This window comes from Protomyctophum parallelum (assembly GCF_964188405.1).
Source record: "Protomyctophum parallelum genome assembly, chromosome: 15".
NCBI lineage: Eukaryota > Metazoa > Chordata > Actinopteri > Myctophiformes > Myctophidae > Protomyctophum > Protomyctophum parallelum.
Window position 1 is genome coordinate 26,304,697 of NC_139710.1, and position 23,029 is coordinate 26,327,725.

The 23,029-nt window shown below is 45.1% G+C and overlaps 1 protein-coding gene across 1 annotated transcript in view; it reads right to left on the reverse strand.

The window, feature by feature from the left end:
• adgrv1 (adhesion G protein-coupled receptor V1) overlaps window positions 1–23,029 on the reverse strand; it is a gene marked incomplete at its 5' end in the record, with an annotated part of 354,615 nt that overhangs the window by 282,588 nt on the left and 48,998 nt on the right. The window contains 10 exon segments of the mRNA XM_083783399.1: window positions 835–1,217; window positions 8,427–8,667; window positions 9,605–9,727; window positions 10,634–11,061; window positions 12,310–12,533; window positions 16,539–16,665; window positions 19,520–19,804; window positions 20,774–20,897; window positions 21,540–21,703; window positions 22,139–22,322. Of these exon segments, the coding sequence (XP_083639525.1) occupies window positions 835–1,217; window positions 8,427–8,667; window positions 9,605–9,727; window positions 10,634–11,061; window positions 12,310–12,533; window positions 16,539–16,665; window positions 19,520–19,804; window positions 20,774–20,897; window positions 21,540–21,703; window positions 22,139–22,322 (2,283 nt within the window).

Below are 23,029 nucleotides of genomic sequence, written 5' to 3' on the forward strand. Positions count from 1 at the left end.
TATATAATAATATAAAAAAATCATAATTTACATTTGGGGGATATCTTTCACAATAATGAATAAAACATGTTCTAGACATTCTAATGATCACAAAAAAACATATATTACAATTATTTTACCTACTTTTATTAGGGTAAAGGTCAAAAGTCTTAGGTTAAAAAATGTTCAAAATCGCACAGAGTCCAGACATTTTTAATTTGTGTGAATTTCAGCCTCTGTGGGGGGTATTTATATGCAAATATCATGACCAATGTCATTGAAATGGCATTGCAATGAACATCACTGATGACATTTAGGTGAAAAAAGAACAGAAAAAATATATAATAATTTAGTAATTAAATAAAATAAAATTGTTGCTAAAAAGCGACGCTGGGTGTTAGAGGGTTAAAGGACCTCTTCATTAGAATTGGTCCTCACTGATATTCACGATAAAACACCACGATGTTTTTCTACTCAAGTCTGTGGGCAGTGACATCATCGTATTTGAAAGATATTTAGAGTTTCATTATCGTGAGAGAACGATGGTTTCCATTATCGCATTGCAACCTTTCAGGACTATAGAAAGCCTGCCGTTTCCATTAGCTTGGATTTCGGGTTTCTTTTTTTATCATGAACCTTACTGAGGACCAATTATCCCATTCTGAACGGGAACCCCTTTTGGTGTCAGCATCATGTTATGCTTTAGCTATTGAAAAATAGCAGATCTGCAAGCTCTACGAGCTTGTAGGTCTGCTATTTTTGAAAAATCGAAGAATCTGATCTCAGGTCAGAATGGGTTATATGAATCTGCCCGCGCACGCACCCGCACACACGCACACACACACACACACACACCTGGGGTATGCAGGCACCGGTGAAGCCGAAGACGCCGTTGGCGCCGTCGCTCTTGGCAACGCGCAGCGTGGCGCTGGGCCGGGGGAGGGGGAGGCGCGCCCCGCCGCGCCCCGTCGCCACCAGCTGCAGGTGGAACACCTCCTCGGGCTCCGCATCCCCGTCGTCGCGCACCGCCACCACGAAGGACTTGGCTCGCTCGCCCGGCCGGTAGCGCAGGTAGCCCGAGACCACGCGCAGGTCCGCCTTGGCGGGCTGCGCGTGCAGCTCGCGGACCTGCGACGGGTCCAGCGCGGCGCCGCCGTACAGCCGCACGTCCTGCAGGAGGCCCGCGTAGCGCCGCTCGCCCTCCGGGTCGGCGCCCACGAACACCGCGGCACCGGGTCCTGTTGTTGATCGGGGGAGGGAGGGGGAGGGGGGAGAGGAGACAGGGTCAATGTCACCACTCACCTCACCTATACTTACACCACAATGTTCCACAGTTCAGCTTTTGATGTAAAGTCAGCCTTTCAGACATAAATGTAAAAAATAATAATAATAATAATCATAATAAACAAGCCCAAATTGATTAAATCAATTCATTACCAGCTGCATTATTATTATTATCTGTGGGTCTGCTGCTGACGTTATGCCACTTTTTAGCTGCGCTCCGCTGTTATGCTCAAATTAGTGACGCTAAAGAATTCTGAGGCAACAGACGATGGGATGTTATGGGTTGTTGCCAGTGGTGGCAACTGTCGTGACAGAAATAAGCTAAGCAGCCTCCAAAAACCAAACCAGGCAAGCGACTGTGAATGTATCCACGTTAGGCTGGAAATATGCAGGCTTGGCAACCAGTGTTGCCAACTGGTGACAGAGCAGGCTCAGCAGAAAATGATCTCCTGTCGATCTCCTGTCGGGACTTTCACAAGCTAATATTGACCAGCTTGCAGCTGGTAAAAACTGCCTCCCCCTGGCCAGCCAGGGCGCCTGATGGAGGGGAAAGGAACTGGTTGGAATAACGTGTTCCTTCCACGCGCTGCGCTACGCTACGTCCAACCAGGGAAACTCCCCCCTGTCAGGTGTAAAAGGAGCAACTTGGACACTCAGGCATGAAGGAAGCATGAGTTCAAGTCCGTTGCTCTCCACTTGTCCCCCATGTATGGGTTGGTGGAGGGTGTGTAGAGCCCAGGATCACATTAGATGATTGACACAGGCGTGAAAAATGGGTTACAAAATCGTGGGATAAAAAAATATATTAAAAACAAAAATAATACTAACTAGATAAAGAGCCAATCGGCACAGGTCTCCACCAGGGCAGGTCAGGTTGTGGCCTCCTGGTGGCGCTATAACAGGCCGTAGAGGAATATTTGGGGCAGAGGTTCGTCGTTGGCATCCAGGGAGTGTGTGTGCAGAGTTTGGCATGGATCGGGCCAACGGTGCCGGAGATTAGCCGATAACGGACAGACGGAAGGACGGGTTAGATATACAAGCTCACAATGCAAATGGCTATTTTCACTAGTTTGGGGCCCAGCCTAGGAGACATGAAATACCTCTTCATCCCGGGCTAAAAACATTTGGAAAAAACGTTTATATTTAAAATATATCTGCCATATTTTGTATTTTGTTTTTGGTTTTTTTAAACGTTGAAGCTTCCAATCCAAACGTTTTTGGTCCTCCTCAGAAAGAGAGGTCATTACAACTGTAACACCATCTACACCCAGGCCATCGGAAATATTCAGTTTGTGAGCTTCAGGCGTGGCTACCTAGCCTACCTACCCGTAGGTGTCCTCCCCAACAGCAGGGTCTAAATATCTCAATGGAATAGTAGAGAGACCACTTCCAACCACTGCACATGCACATGTGATATTGCATAGAGCACCGAAGTCCTGACGTAACTCGCTCATCCCTTCGATTCCCCTGGTTGGCGGAAGTAATTTCTCATATGGAGAACAACATGGGCTCATCTTAAAATAGTTTCATACAAGCGTTGTGGTCCAAAAAAACAAAAACAAGCTGTCTCGGCGTTATTGTCATGGAGGTGTCTCTGTATCGTTTGCAACAGTCAGTCACTCATATATGATACAAGTCTGTTTCTATAGCGAAAATGTAACTAATTCAGTGAGAGTAACATTAGCGTTTTCTCTCAGTGAGTTGATTCTTCATATCCATATGAGTGAAACGGCCGGGGTGACATGTTTATTTTTCAAACACAGTTCTTATATGAGGCGATCTAATATCCCCCTATGGGGATTACAATGCAAATAAAAAGTGCATGAACCTGTGGATTTGCGCCCTCTACTGATATTGACGTCAGACTTCGGTGTAACGTACAGTACTACTACCATACAGATTGGTTAAAGTATGCGTTCGTTAAGGATCCCTGGCTAATAAGACAAATAAGTCTTAAAACATTCTATAACTAAAATTACAAAATAATATTAACACCTTAATTTAATTTCTTTCATAAATAGATAATCTTTCACTCAATAGGGACTGCTCCCGTCGCAAGTGGATGATGTCATATGCCCATGTGTGGTCTAGCCCTATGGAATTATGGAATGCATTATGCTAATACAAAACAACTAAATATTTCCAAAAGTCAATATGAGCATCAAAGCAATATTTAAAATATTTTTTTTATCAGCACGTGTATTCCATAATTCCATAGAGCTGGACCAAACAAACATATGACATCATCAACTTGAAGTCCCTATTGAGTGAAATATTCTCTATTTATGAAAGAAATTAAATATTGAAGGTTCTTTTATTTTGGTTATAGAGGGCAATTATAATGTTTTAAGACATATTTGTCGTATTAGCCAGGGACCCTTTTAAGAAAACTCTTAAGGGGATGAACGTGCATCTACTTCTCCCTCGTTGATAAACTGTGGACCTATGAATATTCAAATGTGCAAATATCCACATGGAAGGTCCTAATACCCACCACCACTGCTCAAAGCAAAGTGGCTTACTGATAGTTCCCCCGATAGTTGGAACAAAACAGGGTGAAGCAGCATTTCACACAATTAGGAAATCCCCAACCATAGCCGTTTTTAAGTCCAATTTAAAAACGTATTTATTTAGCATTGCCTAACCCAGTGATGTCTACTAACAGCTATGTCTTGCCTGGACTTTAAATTAGCTGTGTTTTCCGTTTCTATTAAAGGTGGGAGTATCGGTTGTTTTTATATGCTCCTATATCTTATTTTAATTGTATCTATTATAATCTGTATTTGCACTGTTGGCACTCTGTATTTGTTTTTATTCTGTAAAGCACTTTGAATTGCCTTGTGTATATGAAAGGTGCTATATAAATAAAATTGCCTTGTCTTGCCTTAATCAGACCAGTGTGTGTCCAGTGGAAACCTCGTATGAATCTGATCTCAGGTCAGAATGGGTTATTGGAGCACGAACAACAGGTTTTGTGGGACTGGTGACATCATCACACAGCCGGCTTAGGTTGTGGGCAGAGTAATACAGTAAGAGAGTGGCGACACCACAGCGTTGACTCCCATTGTAACGGAATGCGGAAGTGCTCATTCCATCTCAATGGGATAGTTCCAGCCATATATAGGAGCAATGTTTGGAACTATAGCCGATAGTTCCAACTACTCTGGCTATACTCTCTATGGGGGGAAAGGACAACGTGTCAGGTGCTGCAGTGGAGAGGGCCAGTGAGTTCTATGGGGGGAAAGGACAACGTGTCAGGTGCTGCAGTGGAGAGGGCCAGTGAGTTCACATCACAGAGGATCTCACCCGGGATGTACAGTACGTTATAGATGTACACCCTTAGAGTATATATATTTATAGAGAAGGCACCCAGAGGAAATCTTGAGGCGAAATGGACATAGTGGCCAAATGAAGGTATTGCAGCCTGGCCCCAAACACATGAACGCGCTGTCCGTTGACTATCATTGTACACGTTCACGACGGGCGACGCTCGTGCGCGTTCAACGGCAGCGCGTTCATGTGTTTGGGGCCACTCACCATTGCAATCCGTCCCAGAATGCACTCTGTTCCTACCAGGAAGGAGGAGTGAATCCGCCTCATGCGCTTTTGAGCAACTCAATGCAAGTGGATGGGAGGAGAACTCGGGTGTCTTCTCTATAGATATATATACTCTATGTGTACACCCCGTACGGCCGGCGGAAAAAAGGCACAACAACGCCTCTACTTCCTCAGGACACTGAAGAAGCAGGCGTTTTAAAGAGAGAGCACTGGCTCTATCAATGCCTGGTATGCATGTCGTGGAGTGGACAGAGTAACCTGACCACCAGTTGAGTCAAAGTACTCCCTCATGGTCAAATATTACTCAACAAGTGAAAGTTTCTCTGTCAAACTTATACCCGAGTTAACCCATTTTGACCTGAGATCAGATTCGAAAAATGTCTTCTAAATCCTGACAGTTTTCTGAAAAAGCTACGTTTCTATGTCCGTCGTTCTTACATTTTTCAAAAAATTGCAGACCTACAAGCTCGCTATGAGCTTGTAGATCTGCGATTTTTCAATAGCTTAAGCATAACGTAATGCTAACACCAAAACGGTTTCCCGCCCCAAAATGGGTTAAAGTGGCACTATTTGAAGACCCCCCCCCCCCTTGAAAACGAGTTGCTGCAACTCAATTTCAAAATAAAAAACTATGTAACCTTGTTTTATGAGGAAAAACGTAATTTTGTCAAATCTGTACGGTAGAGTGCGTTAATCATCAGATAAGATCGTTTTATTACAGTAAAGGGCTTTCCTGGCATCTGTACCCCTCCCCCTTGGGGGGGGGGGGGGTGGGTGAGACCTCAAGTGGCTCGGGAGGTATAAAGACCCCCACATCAGAACCCAATACCGCCACAGCTCTGTTTTTAATAGATCACCCCTCATTTAGTCTGAGGTCTCTTTTTATTTTGGCAGCCCATATCTATAAATCTGTTTAACCGTCTGGGAAGCAGGAAGGCTTCAGTCAATAAAGCATAAAAACCCCCACAAACATTCAGAGGCAGACTTCTGTCTTCTGCCGAGAGTGTTACTGTACTGTACATACTGCTACTGTACATTCACCACGATGATAATTAATAACCTATTAGTTGGGGGGGAAAGGACATTAATTATCCATTGTTGCTGTTCCTATTGTTGCTGTTCCTATTGTTCCTCTTCCTATTGTTCCTCTTCCTATTGTTGCTGTTCCTATTGTTGCTGTTCCTATTGTTGCTGTTCCTATTGTTGCTGTTCCTATTGTTGCTCTTCCTATTGTTGCTCTTCCTATTGTTGCTCTCCCTATTGTTGCTCTCCCTATTGTTGCTGTTCCTATTGTTCCTCTTCCTATTGTTCCTCTTCCTATTGTTGCTGTTCCTATTGTTCCTCTTCCTATTGTTCCTCTTCCTATTGTTCCTCTTCCTATTGTTGCTGTTCCTATTGTTGCTGTTCCTATTGTTCCTCTTCCTATTGTTGCTGTTCCTATTGTTGCTGTTCCTATTGTTGCTGTTCCTATTGTTCCTCTTCCTATTGTTGCTGTTCCTATTATTGCTTTTGCACAGGCAGATTGGTCTGGCTTCAAGGTGAATACATCCATGGTGGCCTGTCTGCGGGGGGGGGGGGGGGGGTCCACAACAGTGGAGGAAGTCCACCACGGCGATCAGAGACAAAGACCGAGACAAAGCCATCCATGTGTGATCCAGACAGACACACACACACACACACACACACACACACACACACACACACACACACACACACACACACACACACACACACACACACACACACACACACACACACACACACACACACACACACACACACACACACACACACACACACACACACACACACACACACACACACACACCCCAACGTGACATGATGGATGTTCATCTGCACTGGGACTGAAGTTTAGTCTAGTTAAGGAGCCATCAGAGCGCCCCCACGCTCTCCGGGGGCGTAGTGGGGGCCCTGTGGTTCCACAGCAGACAGCTGCACTGTTGTCTTCACTGATTAGGCTCGATGCATACAAGCATGTGGCGCGACGGTAAAACAGCAGACCTATAGAAGACCTCACTTGACTCCTTTGCATAGCAGATTGGTCACTGCTTTGATACCAACCACCATGTCTGGAGCCAATTTCAACCTCCTGTGTAACTGACCACTATTGTATACGGTTGTTTTGCATCGTGCTATCGTTTCAGTTGTTTTCTGCCTTTATTATAATCGTCATTACGCTAGAATGCACGATTTGTGTGACAATTCCAAACACCATGTCACTTGCTTGTGCTCGTGTTGGTCTCGAGTCTTTGGTTGTTGACACCACGACACACTGTGAGCTTAATAGGTCTGCCATTTTACCTTCTAGGCTTAAGGGACGGAAAAGACAAACGGAGACACAGGGCTGTGTCTTCCCTAGCTGCTGTAACAGTATCCAGCAGAGCGCAGAGGCCAAGCGCTCAGTCAAGCATCACATAGTCTTCTGGAAGGGGAACAATGGATGGGCAAGGGACCGGGAGGTGCGTGTGAGGGTGCGTGCGTGTGTCACATGAGTTTGTGTGTGAATGTGCATGCCGTACGCGTAGTGAGTTTGAGTGAGTTAAGCCATTCTGACCCGAGATCAGATTCTAAAAAAAAATCTTCAACATCCTGACAGTTTTCTGAAAAAGCCATGTTTCTATGTCAGTCGTTCTTTGATTTTTGAAAAATAGCAGACCTACAAGCTCCTATGAGCTTGTAGATCTTGTAGAACTTTTCTTAAACTGTTAAGCCTAACCGTAACCTCTACAAAAACCTAACTCTATTCCTAAACGTAACCTCAGTAAACTATTCTTAAACTGTTAAGCCTAACCGTAACCTCTGCAAAAACCTAACTCTATTCCTAAACGTAACCCCAGATTGATTGATTGAAAACTTTATTTCAGACACAATGGGTCCATATACAAACAACAGGGAAAAACATGACTGTAAATACAAAAACAACACAGAGATAGCCTATGTATCAGGCTATTTTCACTCCTAGTCAATTAAAAACATATAAACATTGCCTCCAGTGTTTCCAGAAACATGAGGAGAAGACTGTGTCACTCTGTGTGATCCCTGTGAAGGCCCAGAAACAGTATGCCTAACCCTAAACTTATTTCTAAACTTATATGCAGTTGAATCAAACACAAGAATAAGAACCTACCGAGTGGTCGGCGGGGGGAAATAAAGAGTAGAAGTCATAGTTTGAAACCCAGTGAGGTCATTACATTTTGGCACTATTGTCACTTTAATAAGTTGTGAGATATTTTCGAAAAGTCGTGAAAATGTGGCGCAAATTTGGAATGTATATTTTTTTCAGAACGAACGTTTTCAACTCAAATCTTTGCTTCTGGGGGGCGTCCCTGGAACAACATATTTTCAGATGAGAGGTCGGAGGCCAATTACACATCGTTTATGGGGTCCTTGACATGAAATATTGAGCACCACCTGATACAGAAACATGAGGTATTTCAGAAAACCGTCAGGATTTCAGGCCTGAATGGGTTAATACTATGACGAAAATGTTTCAAGGCTACAAGCTTGTATAGGTCTGCTGTTTTCTGCCACCGAGTGGCGCACTGTGAGCTTGTAGGTCTGCTATTTTTGATAAATCGACTCACCGTCAGCGATGGCCCCTCCCCTCAGGCTCCTGGGCCCTCCGGGCATCGGCGTCCCGTCCAGGTAGAAGCGGACGACGCTGTCGTCCACCGTGACGATGACCTGCGTCCACACGTCGTCCTCCACGGACCTCCTCCGGGCGGTGGCCGTCAGCGCCACCTGGGGGGCGGAGCTGCTGACGTTGGCCCCGCCCACGGCCGTGTAGCACAGCGAGACGGTCACGTGGGACTCGTTGGTGTGCACCTGTTGGATCGATCGATTGGACACATTGTTAACAGGTGTGCAAAAAGGTATACATGGTTGTGCCAATAATGTAATAAACACTACAAATGTAGGGATATGCCCCGAAAGGGAAATTCTTGGCCCGAAACCGAATGCCGAATAATAGGAAACAGTTGGCCGAAAACCACATTTCCGAATATCCGAATATGATTAATATTATATATATTTTTTCCTACCATTGCCGTCATGGCCGTACCTTAAAGCTACCTGATTTATGGCAAAATTTAAATGTTTGTGGCAAAACTTAACTTAAATATGAATCACTATTATGGGTCCATAAAACATTTATTCAGCTCTTTTGAATGCATTAATTGCATACACTATTCGGCGATATATTTTCTGCCTATTCGGGACGAAACCGAATAGGCCGAAAAATGCATTTTTAATTTTTTGCCATTTTCTGCCGAATATTTTCTGTGGCCGAATATTCGGTGCATCGCTACTGAAATCCCAGTGGGGGGCTGAATACGTATTCGATGGGGTCTATGCACACATGCCATTATGGAAAGAGCTTTCAGGTGGCTTTTACACTTCCATACATTCTTCACGGGGGTCAACACTGATACTAATGAAGGCTCTGTTCCATTCTGGTCAAACAGTATCAGGGTGCTGCTATTATTGTGCATGTTGGCTCACTGGAAACCCTCTTTGGGCGGGAACTCCTTTTGGTGTTAGCATTATGCTATGCTTTAGCTATTGAAAAAATAGCAGATCTACAAGCTCATAGCGCGCTACGAGCTTGTAGGTCTGCTATTTTTTGAAAAATCGAAGAACGACTGACACATAGAAACATGGCTACACCGGTGGGTCTCGGTGTGTCTCAAATGGCCCCCATGCAGGCGTGTAAAACTCTGAGTGTATAACTCGCAGCACAACATTTGTAACATTTCTAAATCACCTTGACTCCGTAATACAAGGTCCCGTTCCCGTTCCCTTTGGAGACGATGAAGCCGTCGGTGTCCAGCCGTGGCACCAGCCAAGCCGAGAAGGTGAAGTTCCCCCCCAGGGGAGCGGGCGCATCCTAAATTGGCAAACGATTGTCACACCAGATGGTCAATGATTTCATTGTGTTTTTGGTGGCATTGAACATCGGGATAACATAATGGATGGAAATTTAAACTGTATTTGCCTTTTTAGGCTTTGTAAATGGCACTGGTCAGATGTGGCAAATAACTTAAATATACAATTGCATGATGTTACGCTTTAAAAAAAACGGAAATAGCTGCTACAAGTTTAAATAAAGTGTTGTAAGCTTGTATATCTGCCATTTCCGCTTTGTTTCTATACTTGGAAATGCATGCAAATGATTGTGATGATTACTCAAAATAATTATGATTATCTCAAATAATTTAACCACTTATTTTAAACTCAAATTGTTGAAAAATAGCAGATCTACAAGCTCATAGCACACCGAGTGCTGCGCTATGAGCTCATACTGTAGATCTGCAATTCTTGAAAACATCGTGAAAACGTGGCACAAATCTTTGAATTTATATTCTTTCACAGCGAATGTTTTTTTAAACTCATATCTGTGCTTCTGACTAGAACAACAACAACATATTGTCAGACGGGGGTCCTCGGCCTAATGCAGATAATCCTGGGGTACTCGGCATGAAAAAGGTTGAGCACAACTGACAAAGAAACATGTATAGAATGTGGTCTCAGGTCTCAATGCATGTTGGCTCACTGGAAACCCTCTTAACCCGTTTTGGGTTGGAACCCCTTTTGGTGTCAGCATCATGCTATGCTTTAGCTATTGAAAATTGCAGACCTACAAGCTCGTAGCGCGCCACTCGGTCTTGTAGGTCTGCTATTTTTTTTTAAATCGAAGAACGACCGACATAGAAACATAGCCACACCGGTGGGTCTCAAGACGACCGTTCCGTAAAACAACGGCGGCGACGGACGGGGGCGGGGCACCTCTTACCTCGGGGGAGACGCGGCCGTACGCCCCCGGGCGGCCGGAGAGGAAGCGGGCGTCCGTGGCCGAGTGGCGCCGGCGCTCACGCGGCCTCAGCTCCACGTCGGGAGACCCCGGCGGGAACGAGGCCAGGAGGACGAGGTCGTCCATGGGAGCCGGGAGGCCGCCCGGGAAGCTCGCCGACACGATCTCCCAGGCCACGCTCACGTCGCCGAACGCGCCCTGCCGCCGGAGGATGGTGAAGGACGCCACGTTGTCGCCGCCGCCGTCGTCCTGGTCGCCGTCTACCTCGACGACGTCCTCGGCCACCTCCTGGTCCAGGTCGTCCTCGGCGATGGCGAAGACGCCAAACGGGTCGTCGTTGAAGGGGATGAGGACCGAGGCGCTCAGGGAGGTCTCCTCCGCCAGCTTGCCGCCTTCGCCCGGGTAACCACCTGTGATATCATACGTCCGCAACGTTTCATATGAGTCGCGTTCGCAGAAACTATACGCATTTTATGACCTACAAGGTGAACCTATTTAGAGCGTATACCGCACCCCGCTGTATACAGCCCCTGTCATATTCTGGGACTTGTAAATAACACACTTGGAGAGCATTCAAACATAGGTCTTTACTTCTTGACTCTCAATGCAGAACTGAACACACACAGCACACTCAGAGGCTACAACAGGCTGCAGGGGTTCTTGCTAATCAGCACAGGTGGAAATAATGTTCTCAATCAGTGGCATGCTCTTTCACCTAGAACTCTAACTCTATTACAGCCGCCTTATGGGTGAATTATTAAAAAGAGAGTCTGCTGTCTTTTTTTCTTTGGGGGTGAAAATGTGTTTTACTCTTTACCCTAACCCTCATACTTGTGGGGTTTATTTAAGAGAAGCTGTTAATGCCACCATTTGTTATTTTTCAACTCCTGTATTTAAATAATGCTTCTGTGAAAAAAACAATAAACAAAGTTAGGCTATATATAAAATTAAAAAAAGAGAGTCTGCGCAAGCTAAAGGTGGCTTATAACGATGCCTATATAGGGGTGGCAGTGCTAGTCGGCTCTTCTGCGACTCTGGTCTAACCACCTTTCCAGAATCTCTTGAGAAACCTCATGTTCAGCTTTAAAAGCAGACTCGATGGGGTCACATAATAACGTGATTAAGGTGCTGACTAATCCTAGGTTTAGCACTGTTAGATACCGAAACATTGGTACGAGTGCCTCTTATAGATTTTTTTTTTTTTTTTTACGAGATACTTTGAGAGTCTTATGAACCAATGTATTTATTTGTGACTGTTTTGTATGTTTTTAATTGTCGTTTGTCTTCCACTGGCTATACGGCTGTCAATAAAGTTTCATTCATATCACGTAGATCTGCTATTTCTGAATAAACTGTGAAAATGTATAATCACATTCTGAACGGGAACCCATTTTGGTGTTAGCATCATGTTATGCTTTAGCTATTGAAAAATAGCAGATCTACAAGCTCATAGCGCGCCACAGAGTGTCGCGCTACGAGCTTGTAGGTCTGCTATTTTTGAAAAATCGAAGAACGACTGACATTTTTAGAATCTGATCTCAGGTCAGAATGGGTTAATCAGACCAGTGTGTGTCCAGTGGAAACCTTGTATGAATCTGATCTCAGGTCAGAATGGGATAATCACATCGCATCCACACACCTATAAACCGGGCGCTCACCTGAGACGTTGAGCAGCCTGAGGACATAGAACTCATCGAACTCGGGCAGCCCCTCGGAGACGGCCTCCAGGACGACGGGCTTGGCCTGCTGTCCCGTGGTGAAGGTGACGGAGCCCGATGCGTTGCGGAACTCCTGGCCTTCCTCCAGGGGGGTCAGCGAGTCGTTGGCGTAGAGCTGCCAGAACACCGTCACGTTGCCAAAGTGACCCCTGGCACGGAGGACACTGTGGGGACAGTCACAGGGGGCGAGAGAGGGCCACGTCCGTCCGGTCAGGCTCGGGCCTCAACTGCACTGGTTTACCAGTGAAACACTAGAATGCATTTAAAAAAATTCTACCGTTCGTTTTTAAAGCTCCGAAATGGGCCTGGCACCGGAATACATTTGCGACCTGGTTTCTGCACCTCCAGGGTACTCGGGTCAACCAATTGCCCCTTGCTTTCCCCCTCAACGAGCCAAAAAACCAAAGGCGACCTAAGGGGCCTTCTCAGTAATTGCCCCCGAACTCTGGAATAGTCTCCCACTACAGATCAAATCCAGCCCAACCATCGACAGTTTCAAATCCTCCCTAAAAACTCACCTTTTCTCCATTGCCTTCAGCTCCTATAGTTCTGTGAATGTTTTAAACCTTTTTGTAATCAGTAGGCTATCTGTTGTTTCATGTTCCTTAAAATGTTGTTATATTGTATTTTTCTTATATGAAGTATTGCCAGACGTTTTAATTTTAATTTTGTATTTCATGATGTAATTTGTATATGGAAAGCACTTTGGGTCAACTTCTGTTGTTTTTAAATGTGCTATATAAATAAAGGTGACTTGACTTGACATCATGCACGTTTACAGGTGTAAAAAGAGTTTTATTTACTCTAAGCACAAGCTATGCTTGCTGATCCTAACACACCCTCCCGCTCACTCAAGATCGAGCCGTCAGAATCTTCCCCTAAAACACCCGCTCCGCCACACCAGTGTTTTCGTCGACTAAAACTAAGACGAAAAATGTTCGTCGACTACCTTTTCCACTGAAGGAAACTAAATGGAAACTAAATTAAAACTATGCTATGGTGACTAAAACTAAGACTAAATATACTGACAATTTCGTCAACAAATAAAAACTAGACTAAAATGTTAGGAAGGGACTAGTGGACAACAGATCCAGTATAAGTCATTTTACACTTGGTTGCATGCTGAAAATAGAAGATCTACAAGCTCACAACGCGTCGCGCTGTGACGCGTTGTGAGCTTGTAGATCGGCTATTTTCAGCAAGTGTAAAATAAGACATTATGATGGCAACAAGTCCCGCAAAAATACATTTTAGTCGACTAAATCACCTGTAGATTTAGTCGACTAAAATCTTATGACATTTAGTCGACTAAAACTAGACTAGCACTAATACATTCCAGGTGACTAAAATGTGACTAAGACTAAGTGAAAACTATTCAGGAGACTATGACTAAAACTAAAATAGAAATTTGCTACCAAAAACAACACTGCCAGACTCACTCCCCGATCCTCTGCCGTAATCTGAAGACTATCACCCCCTTCAGACTCCACTTTAGCACTTACCGTAGCGCATGCCCTCACGACCCTGGAGGCTTACGCAAATACCACTTAGATGCATTTGTTAACATGACATGCTATAGTTTGTATAGTTTCAATGTACAGATTATTGCCTTTAAAAAAAAATATTATACCGTTTACTGATGCTAGGTTCTTGGTTTATCTACAGTATGATGCTACTGTAGATGACCATTTCTATGAGTTTGATGTATTACCTAGTGTTGTTAATGGTAAATGGTGCGTTTATATAGCGCTTTTATCCAACGTGCATCACATTCACACATCCATACGCACCGATGGCGGAGGAAACCGTGCAAGGCACAAACCTGCACATCAAGGGGCAATTAGGGGTTCAGTTCAGTCTTGCTCAAGGACACTGAAGGCTCATGCATACTCCAGTTTTTGGTGATAGCTTATCACCGTTTTAGGTGATCACCAAAAACTGGAGTATGTATGAGGCTTCAGTGTCGGCTGCTCTTCCGACCACTCTACCCCTGCTATGTTGTCCTTTGCTTACTTAACACATTTAGCGCTATCATTTATTGAAAAATTAGGACCTAATTCACGCCAGCATTTTTTCCAGTCGAGCTCTTATTTTGAAAATCCACATTTTCAGTCGACCGGAAGTGGATTCTCGCTTATCGATTTCTCGCTTTCCGATTTCTCGCTTTCCGATTTTATCGCTTTCCGATTTCTCCCTTTCCGATTTCTCGCTTATCGATTTCTCGCTTATCGATTAATCGCTTTCCGATTAATCGCTTTCCGATTTTCTCGCTTATCGATTTCTCGCTTTCAGATTTTCTCGCTTTCCGATTTTCTCGCTTATTGATTTCTCGCTTATCGATTTTCTCGCTTTCCGATTTTCTCGCTTTCCGATTTTCTCGCTTTCCGATTTTCTCGCTTATCGATTTCTCGCTTATCGATTTCTCGCTTATCGATTTCTCGCTTATCGATTTCTCGATTATCGATTTTCTCGCTTTCCGATTTTCTCGCTTTCCGATTTTCTCGCTTATCGATTTCTCGCTTATCGATTTCTCGCTTATCGATTTCTCGCTTTCCGATTTCTCGCTTTCCGATTTCTCGCATTTCGATTTTCTCGCTTATCGATTTCTCGCTTATCGATTTCTCGCTTTCCGAATTTCTCGCTTAACGATTTTCTCGCTTATCGATTTCTCGCTTTCCGATTTCTCGCTTATCGATTTCTCGCTTATCGATTTCTCTCTTTCCGATTTCTCGCTTTCCGATTTCTCGCTTTCCGATTTCTCGCTTTCCGATTTCCGATTTCTCGCTTATCGATTTCTCGCTTTCCGATTTCTCGCTTTCCGATTTTCTCGCTTTCCGATTTTCTCGCTTATCGATTTCTCGCTTTCCGATTTCTCGCTTATTGATTTCTCGCTTTCCGATTTTCTCGCTTTCCGATTTTCTCGCTTATCGATTTCTCGCTTTCCGATTTCTCGCTTTCCGATTTCTCGCTTTCCGATTTCTCACTTTCCGATTTCTCGCTTATCAATTTCTCGCTTATCAATTTCTCGCTTTCCGATTTCTCGCTTATCGATTTCTCGCTTATATATTTATCGCTTTCCGATTTTATCGCTTTCCGATTTTATCGCTTTCCGATTTCTCGCTTACCGATTTCTCGCTTTCCGATTTTCTCGCTTATCAATTTTCTCGCTTTCCGATTTTCTCGCTTTCCGATTTCTCGCTTTCCGATATCTCGCTTTCCGATTTTCTCGCTTATCGATTTCTCGCTTTCCGATTTCTCGCTTATTGATTTCTCGCTTTCCGATTTTCTCGCTTATCGATTTCTCGCTTTCCGATTTCTCGCTTATTGATTTCTCGCTTTCCGATTTTCTCGCTTATCGACTTCTCGCTTATCGATTTCTCGCTTTCCGATTTTCGCTTTCCGATTTCTCGCTTGTCGATTTCTCGCTTTCCGATTTCTCGCTTATTGATTGATCCCAGCCAGCTAGACGGAGCCGAGACCACCTTTGTTGACATGATCGATCTATGCTGGAGCACTGGAGAGCTACACATCGCCGTCTCTGTGCCCGTCAAAGAAACGCTGTTTTGACCAAAAATGCCATCCGGGACAAGGAATAGGAGATATACAGGCGATTGAAAGAAACGGATAGAGTGGATTATTATGGCGACGACGATCTAAGATGGACGATCCAGTGCTGTGCCAACAACAACAACACAGCTAGCTAACCGGGCTAACGTGAGTAGCATTATGGGTCGCTCGATCGAATGCAACTATATAAAAAGCGCAATCGCCGAAGGGCTTTCGGCAATGGCGGACCAAGTGTCGGTATCAAAATTAGGCTCCGGCAATGGCGCGGAAAAACGGTCAAGTGGCTCTGGATGAAGAGCGTCTGCTAAATGCCTGCGTGGTCTGCTAGCCCATTCTGAACGGGAACCCATTTTGGTGTTGGCATCATGTTATGCTTTAGCTATTGAAAAATAGCAGATCTACAAGCTCATAGCGCGCCACCGAGTGCGCGCTACGAGCTTGTAGGTCTGCTATTTATTTTTTTTAATCGAAGAACGACTGACATTTTTAGAATCTGATCTCAGGTCAGAATGGGTTAATCAGACCAGTGTGTGTCCAGTGGAAACCTCGTATGAATCTGATCTCAGGTCAGAATGGGCTGGGAGGCTGAGCCAGAGCCTTACTAGAAGTGGTTGGTGTGGCCTTCCTCCACAGCCTTCTCCGCGGGGTCCAGGGAGAAGATGCCGTTGGCGTCGTCGTTGGCCTCGATCACCACCGTGGCTGTGTCGGCTCCATATACCACGGCATCACCTGGGGGCACAAACACACACACACACACACACACACGCACACACAAACACACACACACCCACACACGCACACGCACACACAGACACACAGACACAGACACACGCACGCACACACAATGAAATATGAAAAATTGAGCTATGACTATATATAGATAACGTGTCCTGATTTCTGTGATGTTTGGACAAGATCTGTATAGGAGAAACATCAAAAAAAGAATCTCCATTGGACTGTCAAACTGTCCGCTATACGCCTCTCATGCAAGTGTCTGACAATAAATCCAAAGTCACAATATAGCAACTTTGATGGGGCAGTTGATTGCATTGTTTTAAATATACCGTATAAGGTTTTCTTCATTTCCTGAAATATATATATATATTTTTTTTAGATTTCCTGACAAAATGAACATTTGGGAGTTTTCTGCCCAACAACGGAGATAATACGCGGACTTGGCAACCGCGCCAGCGCTGCGGTCTTTCTTTGTGTCTCAGGAAGCTTGGAGTCCAGTTAATTAACCCATTTTCGGCGGGAACCCCCTTTTGGTGTTAGCATTACGTTATGCTTTAGCTATTGAAAAATAGCAGATCTACAAGCTCGTAGGTCTGCTATTTTTGAGAAATCGAAGAACGACCGACATAGAAACAAGACATTTTTAGAATCTGATCTCAGGTCAGAATGGGTTAAGGATCTGCGGAGCCCCCCCCCCCCCCCCCCCCCCATCCCAGACACACAATACCAGGGATTAGGAGGGCTTCCTGTGTCACCAAAGTCGCCTCTAAATTAAGCTAGCGGCTCTCTCCAGTGTTACGGAAATGACTGGTAAGGACATGGAGAGAAAGCTCAACTAGGACAGTGGTGGAAAAGGTACTCACAAGTACAAGCATCAATAGCCTACAGTATTTATATACAAGTACAAATACTCTGTTACAAGTAAAAGTCCGGAATAACAAATTGACTTGAGTAAAAGTACAACAGCATTGGTATCAAAATGTACTTAAAGTACCAAAAGTAGAAAGTAGTCATTATGCAGATTGTCCCATTTTACAAGTTGTAGAATACCATTTAATATTAGTCTATTTTAAAATAGCCAAAGTATATTAAGTGTTGGGTTATTTTGTAATGACAATCAAAATCTACAAAGTAACTAGTAACAAAGTCATCTATTAACTAGTAATCTACAAAGTAAATAGTACGTTTTGCAATGATTGCAGTGCAGTAAAAGTACTATGTTGTGGATGTAGTGGAGTAGAAGTATTGGAAATGTAGTATAGTCCAGTAAAGTAAAAAACACCTCAACATTGTACTTAGGTAGAGTACTTGAGTACATGACGTGTATACTTAGTTACTTTACACCACTGATAAGGACGTGGAGAGAAATGTAAACTATAGGATGCTATAAATATTCAGATGATGACAAAGAGTGATTGTTGCCTGGCTGCCTCTCATTACTACAGGCATCCTACCAGTGTTGTTTTTGGCAGAGAATTTCCATTTTAGTTTTAGCCATAGTCTCTTGAATAGTTTTCACTTAGTCTTAGTCACATTTTAGTCACCCGGAATGTTTTAGTGTTAGTCTCGTTTTAGTCGACTAAATGTCATAAGATTTTAGTCGACTACATTTACAGTTAATTTTCGTAGAGTAGAATGTATTTTAGTGGGCCTTGATGCCGTCGTAATGACCGTTTTTACACTTGCTGAAAATAACAGCAAGTGAAGCTGAAACTATTCTCAGCATGCAACAAAGTGTAAAATGTGGATCTCTTGTCCACTAGTCCCTTCCTAACATTTTAGTCTAGTTTTTATTTTGTCGACGAAATTGTCATTATAATTAGTCTTAGTTTTAGTCAGCATAGCTTAGTTTTCATTTGTCAGTGAAAAAAGGTAGTCGACGAACATCTTTCGTCTTAGTTTTAGTCGACGAAAACAACACTGCATCCCACACTATACTAGAACGCTTGTAGACGTGCTAAATTTTGTGTGTGACGCTGTAGTACGATCTACAAGCTACAAGCTCATCTACAAGCTCATAGCGCGCCACCGAGTGGCGCGCTACGAGCTTGTAGGTCTGCTATTTTTGAAAAACCGTGAAAAATGTGGCACAAATCTTTGAATTATATATTTCACAGAGCGAACATTTTTAACTAAAATATTTGCTTCTGGGGGGGGTCCCTGGAACTACATATTTTGAGATGGGGGTCCGTGGCCCAATACGAGATAATTCTGGGGGTCCTTGACATGAAAAAGGTTGAGCATCACTGACTTTTGAATCGACCTCAGTCCAAAATGGGTTAAAACATTGTGGTTCATTGTGACCTGGATGGTGATGCCGTGATGAGAGTGCACTTCTATGACTATCTTAACCCCCTCCCCCCCCCTCCTCCTTCCCCCTAGCCTTTTCCTTTTGTGTCAGGCCAAATCACAGAAACCCCTGCTAATGACTCACAATTTCAGACCCCTTATTTTCTCTCTCTTTTGTGCTGTAACGACAGCAGTGGGCAGAGCACAATGGGTTAATCAGACCAGTGTGTGTGTCCAGTTGGAAACCTCATATGAATCTGATCTCAGCTCAGAATGGGTTAATCAGACCAGTGTGTGTGTCCAGTTGGAAACCTCGTATGAATCTGATCTCAGGTCAGAATGGGTTAATCAGACCATAGTGTGTGTGTGTCCAGTTGGAAACCTCGTATGAATCTGATCTCAGGTCAGAATGGGTTAATCAGACCATAGTGTGTGTGTCCAGTTGGAAACCTCGTATGAATCTGATCTCAGGTCAGAATGGGTTAATCAGACCAGTGTGTGTGTCCAGTTGGAAACCTCGTATGAATCTGATCTCAGGTCAGAATGGGTTAGCTCTGACCTGTGGCGTTGTAGAGGACGATGTAGAAGGGCTCGTCCGTCTCGGGGACGTCGTCGTCCTCGGCGACCACCGACACGTTCTTGGTCCACTCTCCCACGTCATACACCAGCTGCATCGTCAGCGACTCGTTGCTCTGCGCCGCCGCCACCGCCGCCAGGTCGCCTGGCGTGGCGTCGCCCACGTACTCCACGCGGTACATCACCGTGACGACAGAGTCCACCCGCCCCGCCCGGATCACCGTGAAGTTGGCCACGCCCCCCTCCTGGATCCGTACGACCGTGGGTTCTGAGAAGGAGGAGGGGGAGAGAGAGGAGGGGGAGAGGGAGAGATGGAGAGAGGGGGAGAGGGAGAGGGGGAGAGCGGGAGAGGGGGAGAGCGGGAGAGGGGGGAGAGGGGGAGGGGGAGGGGGAGAGGGGGAGAGGGAGAGGGGGAGAGGGAGAGAGGGAGAGGGCGAGAGGGGGGAGAGGGGGAGGGGGAGAGGGAGAGGGGGAGAGGGAGAGAGGGAGAGGGCGAGAGGGGGGAGAGGGGGAGGGGGAGAGGGGAGAGGGGGAGAGGGGGAGAGGGGGAGAGGGGGAGAGGGGGAGAGGGGGGGAGAGTGGGAGAGAGGGGGAGAGGGGGAGAGAGGGGGAGAGGGAGAGGGGGACAGAAAGTGAGAAAGAGACAAAAACGTTAATGATTGTGATTCAAAATGATCTCCCACGGCTTCTGAAGGACCATTTAACGCTTTAGATTCAGTTGTTTTAAGTACACAACAATATTGTTTCACATTTCCCCCAAAAAGGACCACGATGCTGGGCTTTCTTGTGTCTGAATCCTCTGTATCCCTTTGAATTAATTTTAAATAAATTATTCAATTCAATTAAATCGATCAATTAATCAATCAATGTTCAAACTGCAATAAAGATGGCGATGCATCGGGTCCAAGCTGGTGCGCCGACTGCTTCAAATAACTTGGACATTTGTCGGTCATTGGCTTAACCCATTTTGGGGGCGGGAACCCCTTTTGGTGTTAGCATTACGCTATGCTTTAGCTATTGGAAAATAGCAGATCTACAAGCTCGTAGCACGCCACCGAGTGGCGCGCTACGAGCTTGTAGGTCTGCTGTTTTTGAAAATTCGAAGAGCGACTGACGTAGAAGACATTTTTTTTAATCTGATCTCAGGTCAGAATGGAAAACTGTCAGGATGTAGAAGACCTTTTTTTTTAATCTGATCTCGGGTCAGAATGGGTTAAAACTATGAGAGGTGTTTTACCGGCAAAGTAGATGGGGTCGTCGTTCTTGTTGACGTGTAAGGTGGCATTGAGGTGGTCTCCCAGCCGCGCTCCCCCAGTAGCGTTCAGCAGTGTGATGGTGAAGCTCTCCATCTCCTCTGGGATCTTCATTCACATACATATACACCAAACCAAACAAAACAGAACAATGGCATGTAAGCAATTGACAGTATACTGTAGCATACATTTTTCTCTCTGAGATGGGGAAATATATAGAGGGAGACAAAAAGTACTACATGTAGCCAAAGGTCAAGTGCATTAACCCATTCTGACCTGAGATCATATTCTAAAAAATGTCAGTCGTTCTTAGATTTTTCAAAAATAGCAGACCTACAAGCTCGTATCGCGCCACTCGGTGTTCCGTTTACCTCCACCATCTGTTCTCTCCCCTCCAGGTAGGATTGCATCCAGCTCACTGATGTGCTATCAAAACCAATAGCTTTTAGCTTGTTAACCAGTATGGAGTGGTTCACGGTGTCAAAAGCCTTTTGGAGGTCCAGCATGACTTAGCATGCTTTAGCTATTGAAAAACAGCAGACCTACAAGCTCATAGCGAGCCACCGAGTGGCGCGCTATGAGCTTGTAGGTCTGCTGTTTTTTTTTGAAAAATTGAAGAACGACTGACACCGAAACGTAGCTTTCTTTCAGAAAACTGTCAGGATGTAGAGAAGACATTTTTTTTTTAGAATCTGATCTCAGGTCAGAATGGGATAAGCAGGTCATTGGCCATAGGGATTATACTGTAACCTGGTCAGGTACGGAGAACAGGGTGATGTTCTTCAGGTGCTCTCCGTCCTCGAAGACGACGTCTCCCTGGACAGGGTGGACGTCTCCGGACAGGGCGGGCTCCAGCGCCCAGGAGACGGACACCCGTCCGAAGCGGCCCCCGGTCCTCGCCACTGGATACACCGCTGTATATTATGCATGGAGGAGGAGAGGCCGTTATGGTATATACTATTTTTATTTGATTAAAAAAACTGTGTGTGGAATTGACTGTGGATTTTTAGTCAATGACTATACAGTAAATGTTTTTAAAAAAATGCTTTTTTTCCTGCATTTCATCGATAGGTTGAAAGTAGACTGACAGGATAGGGGAAGAGCGATGGGGGGGGGGGGGGAGACACGCGGCAAAGGCCATCGGGATCGGGGGTCAAACCCGCGACACGCCGTCAGGCTGGGCTCAGCAGCCTATAGGTGCCAAGACTATAACTAACCGTCCAGACCAGTAAATGGAGAAGGCTATGACTGAACTAAATCAACGTTTGTCGTCCAAATGAAGCGTGTTGGTGTGTGTGTGTGTGTGAGAGAGGACGGCGTGTGTGTGTGTGTGTGTGTGTGCTGCACACCTGGGCGTGTGTCGTGTGTGTCCGTGCTCTCGTCGACGGCGCGGCTCAGATCGGCCCGCGGGAAGTGGACCACGCCGTGCGGGTCGTCGCTCTGCCTCACCGTGATGCTCACCTCCCGGTGGCTGCCCAGGCGACTGGCCGGAGTGCTGTGGCTGCTGAGGACCACCGAGAAGGTCTCGTCCAGCTGCGCACACACACACACACACACACACACACACACACACACACACACACTAAACATTCATACCAGTGCTTCCAAAAAAGAAGACCGGTACCTAGTGCTACTGAAGCTGAGGGTTACATAGCAGCATAATTATGCAGTTTTGAGACTCAATGAGCCGACACGTACATTTATACATCAAGTTTCTCAGTAGGGCATGACAAGTGTATAATCACGGGCCACACTGCAGAATAACTCACTTGCACTGCTCCGCCTTGGTTTGCTCGACAATATACGCATGCGATCATTATAGGCTAACCTGCAGTTTATACTCGCTTTCTTAAAGGCGCAGTGAAACGGAAATGGTGAACAACATGAAAATGGTGTTTCAACATGAAACACCGGTCTGAAGTTTCTGAACCAATCAGACCGTTGCATCCCTTCAGGCGATGGGACGGTAGCTAGGGACGTTAGCTATGCTATGCGCAACAGCGTGGTGTTGTTTGTTTATAAATCATTATGGTCGGCCAGCACAACCAGTTTACTGTTATGTGGCTTATTTCTACCCTATAATGTTTTCGGATACATATTTTAGCGTGATGATTAAGTTGAAACCGAGTAATACACTGTCTGGATGTTATCTGGAATGGAAATAATCCTGAAATAATTCTGTAATCAGTAGCAGCTGTGATGGACGGAGGCGCAAATATGGGGAATTAAACGGGTGAGCT